General features: G+C 38.3%; 1 protein-coding gene across 5 annotated transcripts in view; it reads right to left on the reverse strand.

Moving 5' to 3' along the window:
• Positions 1-12707, reverse strand: part of ITPR2 (inositol 1,4,5-trisphosphate receptor type 2) — a 471510-nt gene that overhangs the window by 427826 nt on the left and 30977 nt on the right. For 4 of the 5 annotated variants that reach the window (XM_041735326.1, XM_041735324.1, XM_041735322.1 and 1 more), the window contains exon 2: positions 8884-8954. The exons of the other annotated variant lie outside the window; for it this stretch is intronic. In XM_041735326.1, the coding sequence (XP_041591260.1) occupies positions 8884-8954 (71 nt within the window). The remainder of the gene's footprint in view (positions 1-8883; positions 8955-12707) is intronic. 5 annotated transcript variants of the gene reach the window in all.

Genomic DNA, 12707 nt, shown 5'->3' on the forward strand with positions numbered 1-12707 from the left:
AGATTCTTAATGTAATTACATTTTCAAGACTCTTTCCTCCTTACTAATAAGATAACATTCATAGGACACGGATTAAGACATGGACTTACCTTTGCAGGCCACCATTCAACCCAAAATGCCATGTGACAATGGAATATGAGTGGGAATGATATATGAAGTTCCAAATGTTCCTGAAAGAAAACTCTATTTGCCCTGCGTTCCATTTACCCCCTTTCTACTGACTGGGAAATGGTGACTACTGGAACGACTTTGGGAGCCATATGCTGAGGATGGTAGAGTTGCCAAGATGTTTCTGATCCACTCACCTAGGAACTACGAAACAACTTTTATCTTACATAAGCCATTGGTGGTGGTAGTTGTTGTTTTATTTCTGGCATAGCACCTATCTAATTCATGCAGATAATAATTTTCAGTAATAATAACATACCTCTTAGGGTTACACAAGGATTACATAGATTGATAGACTATGAAGCATTACCCGACACATAATAAAAACTAAATAAATGTGATCATCAGCAGTGGTAGCAGTAGAGTAGGCTTGGTCACATTTAAGTATCATTGGTTAACTTGTCTATCTCCTAGAAGACCAAATGTACCGGGGTAATGGCTTAGTGCTTTCTTCTCAGCATTATACTTTAAAGAATGCCAAGCATTCTGTCACAGTTTGAAAAGAAAAATGCAGTTTAGCTTGCATACCAACTATTGCCCCAGGAACTACTTTCACAAAAAGATTCATTCTCAGTCTGAAAAACCCATATGTCCCTTCCCTGTGGGCACAAATTTTTAAAGCTACAGGTCAAATGCTATCATAATTAAGAAGCTTTTCTCATCTCTCAAAACAGGAAATTAAAATCACCATCCTCCTACAATACCTCACCACACCTTTTTATTTAGCCTTTATCACTTTCTACCTCATGCTATAATTGTTTATATATCTTATATATAAACATTATCTTATCATTAAATTATAAATTTAATTGAGAGTAGCGTTCATTTCTGACTCGTTTGAACCATGCCAACTAGTTCACACACTGAACTGCACACAATGGACACTGAATAAATCTCTACTAAACGTATCACAAGATCCGATAATGCTGCAGAACAGAGCTTCAAACAAACTCAGTAGCTTAGTAGCTACTTAGTAGTAGTAGTACTTAGTAGCTACCGCTTAGTAGCTGTGTGACCTTGAACATGTTACTTTATCTCTCTATAGTTTCCACATTTGTAAAATGGGGCTATTGAGAATTAAACAAAGTAACATGTAAAATGCCATCACAAGCACTCAAATTAAGAAATTCAACATTTAGGACTTTCTATTCTTGCAAAGAGTAGTCTTGGCTATTAAAATTCTCACAGACAACAGGTATTTATTCAATATTTATTCAATACTTACAGGAATTTAGACACATAACTAACTTCATCTACAATACTGGAAAGAAGACTTTTATATAAGAGCTAGTAGCACAGGAAAATTGGCCGATGGATAGATGATTAGAGAGTGGGGGGGGTGAGAGCTATCTTCATGCCACTAAACATGCACATCACTAGTGTTAATTTTCTACCCCTCACTACTTTCTCTTAAGAGAGAAAATTAAACTTCACAACTTAGAGCCACAAATCAAAGTTCACGTACCATATATATTTTAGATAAACAATTAATTGTGTGAGTACTGCCCTAAATAGCAATTCGTGAGACTTCCATAGTAGTCCATTTGACCATTCAGAATCACAGCAACTTCCTCCAATAGAGACTGAAACATTCACTTTTACAATCTTGACCAGCTCTAACAGAAGAAGCAAAGAGGCAAAGCAATCTATTTTCATTTCATCCTTTGGACCTTCTCTGAAACCTCACTGAGAAGAGTAAACTTATTATCCAATTTCCACTGCCTCTTAGGGTTTAATAATAGGGACTTAGCTGTAGAAGGTTTGTACTATGATGACTTACCACAAATACACAGGAGCAGCACAGCAGTAACATTCACCTAGAGATTTTAAAGTTTTTTGTTGTTGTTTCTTTGGTCAGTTTTTTTAATAAATCATGTAACTATTGGCTTGGAAATTCATTCAAATTTTCTAGACTTCTTTGTAGGAAACTACAAAATGCTGTAACCTAAAAAAAACTTCACTCAATACCTGTAGTAATTTTCATCTTCTGCTATTCACCCTACAGACTAATTGTTAGAAGGCACACTTGACACCAATGAACTTAAATCTAGAGTAGAATTTAAGACTATAACAAAATAGCAGGTCTACACATTGCTTTATTATAAAACAACTAATCAGCAACAACTTTGTTACATATTGAGTGGTGTTAAGATCCCCCCAAAAAATATCTGACAACAGACCTGAAAATATATTGCCTTTAAGAATTATAATTTTTTCTAGAACTTTATTAATTCACTCAACAAAAATTAATTCAGCACTAACAATATGCACAACACTCTTCTTGACCTTGGTAATTCCCCAGAGGGCAAGGCTAACACAGTCTTTACCCTCATACACTTTACAGGCTAATTGCAGGTCTTTCAAATAAAGACACAGGTGCAACTTCCAAGCATACACAAGTAATGTGACCACATGTCTTCAGGCCCAAGTTCACTAACAACTACAGTGGACCATTTCCAGCACGCTGCCAGCCCCTAACCTCAAGTTCTCCCATCTCTCTTCTCTTCAGGAGAGCTTTTCCTGACACTTAGAGAACTTGCTCAGCTACAAGCAGGAGACGTCCAAAAGTATGTTGTGGAAGAGGGTGATAAAACACCCTTTTCACGGCCACCCATAACCCCCAGAGGATGGAAGTTGGCCCCAGCTCTTCTATCCTTGGGGAAGAGAATTCTGAGGGATGGTCCTCATGGAGTCTCAGAAGGCCCCAGGAACACTGAGTTCCAGTCACCACAGTGATGAACATTAATGAACAATTTGTGGCCTTTTGTTTCCTTAGGCTCACTCTCCCCCTCTCCTTCCTTATCTGTGCTTCCAGAGATCACCTCCATCCACAGCTTCTGAAGTCTGATTTGTAGAGACTCTAACACAATCCTAACCTATTTCTCCTCAGAGATATTCAAGTACACTGAAATAACACATGAATTCAGAGGATCACATGTTTTTGCCAACCTAACGAATTTCAAGGTGTCAAGAGACTGGGAATTTGAATAAATAATTTGGATAAGAGTTAAGATCTGAGAAAGAGAGAGAGCAAAGGCACATGCACTGGAGTGAGAGACAGAGTGAGTGGCAGGCAAGAATAATGAGCCGATCAATGCTAATAAGATGAAGTGTAACAGATTCTCTACTTGGTTCCAAAGTACCAATTATATAGCACAGGAGGAGGAAAATGAGGATTAAGACATGCAAATGAAAAGCATCAGGAGTCCAGGTTGACTAACAGCTGGAGGTGAATTAGGGAGTCCTGCCCAGCACTCTGGGGCCACAAGCAGAGGATCTCAAAAAGAGGAAAATCCTCATCATACAGGACCAAAATGTACTATGTTCTCTTCTTTCTATACCTCTAAGAATTATACTGACAAACAGAAGCTTGACCAGAAAATAAACAAGACAGTATAATGAAAACTAGAGAAATCACTGAAGTATTTGTGGCTGGCCACAAGTGAAAGACTTTTGGAAAAGATCTGTAGAAATGTGATCACCCTAAACAAATACTCAGAAAGGCTATTGTGTGAAAGAGGGATTAAATTTAATCTAATTGGCTGTACAGAGGCACTAAGTAAAATTTATAGGAGGGCATAATTCAATATATAGTATGATACAATGAATAAAAACAAACAGCAAAAAATAAAAATAAATAAAAACAAACAGCTCTGCAGCCCATGATCTTAAGATGGTTGCAGAACTTTACACTTAACTCTGCCAACTGCAAACTGGGAATAGTGACAATTCCCACTTTATAGGGTTATTGTGATTACCACATAATAGGAAGGGGTGCCTGGGTGGGTCAGTTGGTTAAGCATCTGCCTTCAGCTAAGAGTCATGATTCCAGAGTCCTGAGATCAAGCCCCACATCGGGCTCCCTGTTCAGCGGGGAGCCAGCTTCTCCCTCTCCCTTTGCCTGCCTGCTCCCCCTGCTTGTGCTCTCATACTCTCTCTCTCTCTCTCTGTCAAATAAATAAAATATTTTTAAAATAATACTAATAATAATGGCTAGGAAGCCCCAAGCATAGGTAGCATGTATTAAATGCCTAATAAATCTTAGTTATTTCAAAGTTGAAATTGTTTCAGGCTAAAAAATGACACTAACCTCAAATCTGAAGCAATTCAGCACAGCCACTGTTAAACTAGTGGAGGAGGGATTTAAAATTGGCTCATACTAAAGAATCACTGTGTTAGACAAGACCACATAGTCAACTAAATAAAAACTCAAAACTACTACCTAGCAAGATGGCTTTCTCACTTATGCACCTATGTGTGTAACTTCCATGAGTAGAAGCAAAAGATGAGAGTCCCAGCCTTCAAAGCAACTTCCCTGAATTATATGAAGAGGAGGAATTGAGTTGAAGAAATAATCTTGTCAATCTTCTCCCAAGACCCTGATTTCCACTATCTACATTAGTGTTGCACCACAGACCAGATTTCTCTATTTTAGTTCTACTTCCAGAAACATTGTGATTTACTGCTTCAGGATGACTATTTGCTTGCCAGATGTGTCCACCTGATAGGCATGGTAGATCATGAAATAGTCACATGCCGAAGGACCACAGAATCTCAGAGTTGGACTTTTTTTTTTTTTTAGAGTTGGACATTTAAAGACCAAATGAGCCAACCCTGGGGAATATCTAATCAACCAGAAGAAGGGGCTATCTTCTATTCCCTCGTTCCCTCTGGGGGGTGGCTTCCTGGGTTCTCTATTACTTGTATGTTTTATCACCCTGATGGTAATAAAGGGACACAGAAATCTCTCTTGCTTTGATTTCTATTAGCTTCTTCTCTTAAAAGAGAATGCACATGTTCAACAGAGCACAGATTTCAGGAAAAATCCACATCAGAGAAGAGTTTTCTAGAGAGTAGGAGGCAAGGAAGGTAGGGAAAAAGTGTTTACAGGAACTAGGGGGAAAAAAGGAAAACCAAAAGACTACAAAGTCAATAAAAAACAATTGCCATAAGTTAATATGAGGGAGAAGGATTAAATTATATATCAAAAAATAGGACCAGTCATCAAACATGTTGCTATTATGTGTCCCTGATATGTTTGCAAGAAGAAGGCCAGTGAATCTCGGTGGTATTCTCAAAAACTTAACCCCAATCTAATCATGAGAAAAACATCAGGCAGGCCCCAAATGAGGAACATTCTACAAAATACCTGGCCAGCATTCTCCAAAAGCATCAAGGTCATGAAAAACAAGGAGAGGCTGAGAAAATGTCCGAGACCAGATTAGACTAAGAAGCATGATACTGAATGTTTCATGGGGTCCTTGATGGGATCAGGAATGAGAAAGGAGAGTAGGTAAAAAAACTGGTGAAATCCAAAGGAAGTCTGGAAGTTCAATAGTAGTGTACAAGCAGTCATTTCTTGGTTTTGACAAAATGCCCCAAATGGAAGCATGCTAACACAATGGGAAACTGGGTGAAGAAGAACCATCTATACTACTTTTACAACTCCTCTGTACATATGAATTTATTCCAAAGATTAAAGTTTATCTTTTAAGAAAATAGACAGTTTGGGCAGCCCGGGTGGCTCAGCGGTTTAGCACCACCTTCGGCCCAGGGCCTAACCCTGGAGTCCCGGGATCAAGTCCCACGTTAGGCTCCCTGCATGGAGCCTGCTTCTCCCTCTGCCTGTGTCTCTGCCTTTCTCTCTCTCCCTGTGTCTCTCATGAATAAATTTTAAAAATCTTTAAAAAAAAAAAAAGGCAGATAGTAGTTGACCATTTTGCACTGACAAGAGAATGCCACTGTGCTTTTGTCAATATTAGTCTGTGTGGTTTCTGCTAAAAAATAGCTGTCAATAAGGTTTTAAATAGCTCTTTGGAAGTTATTGTTAAAATTTGGTTTCCTCTGTTGATACGTGAGACACAGTCAAAAGAATATTTCACTGTATAATTGTGCATATTGAAGAGAATCATTTTAACCCTTTTGGAACTCAGGTTCCTCATTCTGAAAATTGCAGGGGCGGGGGGTGTTACACTGGATTACCTTTTAATTGCCTAGAAGTTCTAAAATAGTATGATTCACTTGGACAAATAATAGATTCTGAAAAACAAAGATCTTTTCAAATTAATTTGAGAATATCATTTGTGTGGCTGAAGCAAGAGGAACTGAGGTACAGCGGAACTGTGTGATATGCTATTGTTTCTTCACCTTATCTAAAAAGTAACAATGAGGGAGGGTGCTCTGGAAACTTGGCTGAGGAGTCTGGAAATGCAGGGGTGGTGATGCTGGGAGGCCAACCTATGAAAAAAAAATGATGATTTTTAAAGCCAGAGGCCACAAGGGGAATATGTGAAGGCAGAGAATGGTGAAATACAAAAGCTGTAAAAGGACAAACGATGTGAAAAGACAAGGCATCTGGAACAAGACAAGGCACACTTTTGGCTGCTGAGCAGTCTGAACACCAGGGCAGAGGCAAGCCCACCTCAGGGATTTCATTTCTGGGCCTCTGCCATGACGGGGTTCCAAGAATCATTGAAGAGCCAGAGGTTTAAGGTAAAAGGAAACCCCCAATCCCCAATAATAAAGGACCACCCTCCGATGATAAATGGAGTAAAAAAAAAAAAAAAGTTTTAGTCTTAAACTAGAGGCAGAGAATCAGAACAAACTAGCAAGGACAATAACCAAAAGTATTAGATTACAGGAAAAGCCAGCCTTCCATGGGCGGGATAGAGCACCTGAGTGATTCATACTTTGAACCAGTGCCCACAGAATAATATGACACCAAGCATCTATATTTAATTACCTACTAGATTCAGAGTGTTACCACGGGGTTCCCTCAAATACACTAAAATAATCTTGAGGCTTTCAACCAATTCACTTCACTGGGAAAGAGGAAAAGAAGAAAAGGTGGCCACAAACCCTGAAGGTTACCTTTGCAAGATTCATCTCCCCTAACTGCCCAAGAAGTAAGACTACCCGATCTTGGGGCAGTGAAGTGTGGAGCAGCCCCCATTGCCCCCAACCAAGTTTTATCATATGACCCCAAGAAAAGTCTCAGTCTCTCATCCAAAGCACCTAATTGCAGTTTTCTGGATGTCTAGTAGAGGCAAATGCCTAGAAAACACAAAAAAGGAAAAAGTAGAATCCTGTTCTCGGAGAGGGAACAACATAAGAGCAGAGTCAAATATGTCAAAAGGAAATATATCGTGCCTTTCTATTGTAAGTTAACTGTCATTTCTATAATGATTTAAAACTCTTTACATTTATTCTCTGGAAAGATTTCAAGCCTCACAAAGCTTTGTGTGGTGGGCATTGTTCTTGTTATTACCCATCCCTGCTCTCACCAGCCAACAACAAATGCCCTTTGAGGCTCAAAGCGGTTAGGTGACCTACTTTAAATGACACAGCCAGGGAGCCGTACAGTCAAAACCTGAACCCCATGTTTTTCCTGTTACAGATACAGATTCGTTGTCCCAGTTTGCCTTCAAAACTTTTCCTTGTATCTTTAATGCCCTCCAGCACTACTGACTCACCTGTCCCACTACTGACTCTTTGTCGCCCTAGTTCTCTTGGGAGCCCATCCTCAGGAAGGACTGCTGAGGGAACCCCTCGCTTGCCCAGACTTAGGGTAGAGTCCCTACTGAGTAGTTTTATGGGTGCTTCTGATGGGCAGAGTATCTCCCACAGGTGGCTTTATGTTAATTTCTCCACGTGGAGAAAAAAAAAATTGATTTCCCATTCAGAGTGGCCAATTTAACTCCAAAAATATCTCTTGTGCTTGTCACTCTCTCCACAAGGTTCTGGGTTTAGAGAAAATGAAACATCTATGATATTCTTATCATGGGAATTGAGTGGAAAAGAGTCCATCACAGGGAACGAAACAACGGAAACATTTGGCAATTGTTACAGCCTTCCTTTCCCCAGGGCAGGAAATAGCACATCCTGACCGGTCTGGGGCTCTAGGGAATCCCTTCCACTTTCTCTCTCTCTGGCATTTTATCCCATATTAAAACTGCTTTTCAACATTATGAGAAGTAATGCTTACACACTGTGTTCCCAGTGAATGCTGCTCTAAAATTATCTTTATTTTTATGAGTACACACAACCTATGAAATTGATTTGAGCCAGCTTTTAATGGTGGCTTTCATTCGACCAGGATTCATTTGCAGATTCCATTAATCCTTCCTTCATCACAGTCAAGTTATCATCAGTCTCCTCTTATGGCCAATGTCTCAGTTGATATTATCAAGCTAACTCTAAAATTATGCTTAGAAAGGAGTTCTAAAACAATTGTTAGTTATTACATGCCACTCAAAGTGACACTTTAAAAGCTAAGTGAACAAAATCACCATCACCCTCCTGGAGATTTCACAAAGATAAACTAAAGAGCTGATAATGTAACACTAACATTTATAGCATAACTGTCATAGAAATACATAAATAAATATTTGGCTGTATTTATTGGTTTGAAAAGCAGCCTTTCAGAGTTCATTACTGAGATTTCCTTTCAACAGATAGATTATTGTCCAGCAAAACAAAAATTGATACTATTCTTTCATTGTAAAGCCTTCAATGTGTACAGAAGAAAAAAAATAATGAAGAAATTTTTGAAGGAATTTTCAGTGGACATATTTATATGTGGAAGTTTCACACTGAATAAAGTTTTAACAAACAAAATTTAAAAATTTAAAAATTAAAAGTTTTAATAAGAATTCTTTTAAGACACAAAAATAATCTCATGCCCTTAGGTCACTTAAATATATATTTATTTCTTACCCCTGAATTTCTTGGGAGGGTTGGCAAGGTCTCCTGCCTCTGGGTGCACCACACATCTGTCATCCACTAACCTAAAAGAAAAAGTATGTTTACATTGTTAACCTCGTCATGTTCTTAAAGCACAGACTGCATGTGGATACTGTATAAATATTTACAAAGAGTTTTAATACCATTTTTCACTAAGAAACTCTCTAACAATCATAAGTTTGTAAAAAGATTTTGTTATAAAGATACTAATTAAAGCAGAGTTTATGAAATTGAAAATTTTTGTTAAGTGGAAGGAAACTGGTTAGATAAACTATATCAGATAAATCATGATATAGACAAATGATGGAACTCTGTACAGCTATTTAAAAGTCTTTTTTTTTTTTAAGATTTTATTTATTCATGACAGAGAGAGAGAGAGAGGCAGAGACACAGGCAGAGGGAGGAGCAGGCTCCATGCAGGGAGCCTGATGTGGGACTCGATCCCTTGTCTCCAGGATCACACCCTGGGCTGAAGGCAGCGCTAAACCACTGGGCCACCGGGGCTGCCCTAAAAATCTATTTTTTAAATGTACTGGCCTGCAAAATATTTATATGTTGTGAAAATAAGTGATAACAAACCAACAAGATATTCTATATGTTTAAACACACACAAACACACACACTCTACACATACACATATAAGGAGTGGAACACAGACACCAAAATATTAACAGTGGTCAGATGACACATGGTTTTGACCTTCCTTTATTTTTTTCTTCTGTGTGTTTTGGAGGCTTTTTTGTTGTTATTATTGTTTTTTAATATTTTTAACAAAATGTTGTTAATATTTTTAACAACAATGTGTGAGCTCATGAGATCAGGTTCACCGAGGGACGATAAAGTAGTAATGAGCTCTCATTCTCCATTCAAAGCCTGGGTCAGCTGCTTCCTTAGCTAGGTGACTCTGAGCCTTCTTTACACTTGTGCAATAAAGATACCTACCTCATAGCATTGCTAGGACAATTAAATGACTTAATATCTCTAAAGAACCTCATGCAGTTTCTCGCATATACTAAGCCTTTAAATAAGTGTTTAATAGATAAATAAAAATCAAGGACTTTGCCTGCCTTATTCCTTACCATACAGTCAGCTTCTAGAAGAATGCCTGACACACACTAGGTACTCAATGAATATTAATCAAATGAATAAATCACCCTTAGAATTACAAAAACATATTTCATTCCAATTAAAATATTCATTAGATGGGCAGCCCCAGTGGCACAACGGTTTGGCGCCGCCGGCAGCCTGGGGTGTGGTCCTGGAGACCCAGGATCAAGTCCCACATCAGGTTCCCTGCATGGAGCCTGCTTCTCGCTCTGCCTGTGTCTCTGCCTCTCTCTGTGTCTATGAATAAATAAATAAAATCTTTAAAAATAAATAAATAAAAAATAAAATATTCATTAGAAGCCAATTACTAGAACAATACCAAGAGAAAAGCTGAATCTCTGACCTGAGAGCCAGGAGACATGAACCTCCTGTTGAAAGAGAATTATCTAACTACCAAAGCTTATTCACTAATATTCATTTACTTCATTGACTAAGTAGGACTAACTGGATTTTTTTTATGATATTGTGAGGCTGCATGTGAATTGGTTAAATTTGTGAATATATTTAAAAGGAGATGCCCAGGGGCACCTGGGTGGTTCAGTGGTGGAGCATTTGCTTTTGGCTCAGGTCGGGATCCTGGGGTCCTGGGATCAAGTCCCCCGTCAGGCTCCCTGCCAGGAGCCTACTTCTCCCTCTGCCTATGTCTCTACCTCTCTCTGTGTGTCTCTCATGAATAAATAAATAAAATCTTAAAAAAAAAAAAAGAAAGGAAGTGCCCAAGTTGCAACAAAAACCATTATAATCAGAATCACCAGTATACATCATCTCCAGCAGAGTAAATCCCAATTTGTGATCAAATGTCCCCTTGAATTAGGATGATTAACTAAATCAAAATGAAACTTTTGGTTCTTGATTTATCTGATTACCAAAAGCAGGCATTTCCCAAATCACCAGAATTTTCTATGGCATCCAATTTGCACAAAACAAAATGGCCGAGCAATATGATTCTTTCTTTGGGATATATATATATATATATATATTTCATTCACCCTGGTTTACTAACATGTGGTTTTACAAGAGCTGCCAAGCATGCAAGATATTCCTTTTAAAAGTCTTTAAAACTGTTTTTCTTAGAAACAGGAAGTCACATTGGGTCAAGAGAAAGTAAACTCAAACCTCCATAATATCCAACTTCAGGCTATAACACTGATGTGAAAAGCTTAAAGAGTCCTAAGAATGTCACAATAAAATATTTAACTTTTTTAAATCCTATGAATTAAAAGTCAGCTCTTCTAACTACTTAAGACATGTTAAGAATTCAAAACATAACACTGAAAACAATCATAATCTTTTTTTAGAACACATAAAAATTATATGAAAAGCAGCATTGACATCCTACTCATTCTTGGTACCTGCCCATGCCCCCCAGAAATACAGGCTCCCACTATAATGCCCCCTAAGAGTCTCCATCTGCATGGGTTAATCATTCAAAGGAATAGGAAAAATTGAAGCTATAAATCAGATCACAGTGCATGTACATAAAGACTTATGCCTATCCTCAATTACTTGATAGCCCAGATTAAAATATACTAAGAATGACTTCAGTTCTAAGAATTAGTCCTATTCTTTACATACAAACATCTGTGAAAATCAGAAAATCATTTCATCATACAGACTCAAGTAATTGTAAATGAGAATCAAAGAAAGGGAAGGACCGGGTAGGAAGGGGGCAAAAAGCAGGGAGTGTGAATCTGTCACAAAGTATTGACAACCACTGATGCTAAAAGTTAAATATGATTTTAATGGTAGTTATTGGCACAACATCCTCATTACCCCCACAGCTTCTTCTGAATACCTCCAAGGTCAGAGTATTCATCATTTACCACCCTTCTGATAGTATTAATATCAGAAAGGTGTTTTATATAGAGGGGAAATAGCACCCTGTGTTTCCCATTACTGTACTTATCACATTTTCATTAAGTTCCTTGCTTAATCGTCTGGATCTTCCAATAAACTGCAGCTTCATGAAGTCAGGAACTGAATCTGTCTTGTTTACTGTTATAACTTTGACAATTTCAAGAATGAGTACGTACTAAATATCTGTTACATGACTAAATGAGTCAGTGAATAAAAAGACACTGGCTTACCTTTCCCTTTTTCATCCCTGTTCTTTCTTCCGGAACTATATAAACTAAGTTTTTTTTTTTTCCCTCTGGGATGAATAGGACTATTTCTCTCCAATTCTTTCTCATATGGATATTTATCAAGGAGCTCAACATCCTCTCATACACCCAAGTGTCACCATCCCCCTTAAATATGATTCTAGGGACTATCCACAGGAGTCCAAATATGCCCTCCAGCAAGTCCTGCACAAGGGACCCTTGACTCCTTCTTTCTTTTTTTTAAATTTTATTTATTTATTAATGAGAGACACAGAGAGAGAGGCAGAGACACAGGCAGAGGGAGAAGCAGGCTCCCTGTGGGAGCCTGATGGGGTACTCAATCCCAGGACCCCAGGGTCACAACCTAAGCCAAAGGCAGATGCTCAACCACTGAGCCACACAGGTGCCGCCTCTTCTTTCTGATACAATGTTTGCAGTTATATGATCTAAGATCATGGTAGTTAGGCCCACCTCTGACTCTCTTTGGGTTTATAACTAAACAATTCCAGGTCTTTTCCATGTGTACTATCAGTAAAGCAAAGCTCTCCCACCTACCACTGGTGCAGTTAACTTTTATGACCTAGGGAC

The sequence above is a fragment of the Vulpes lagopus genome, chromosome 21 (assembly GCF_018345385.1).
Source record: "Vulpes lagopus strain Blue_001 chromosome 21, ASM1834538v1, whole genome shotgun sequence".
Lineage (NCBI taxonomy): Eukaryota > Metazoa > Chordata > Mammalia > Carnivora > Canidae > Vulpes > Vulpes lagopus.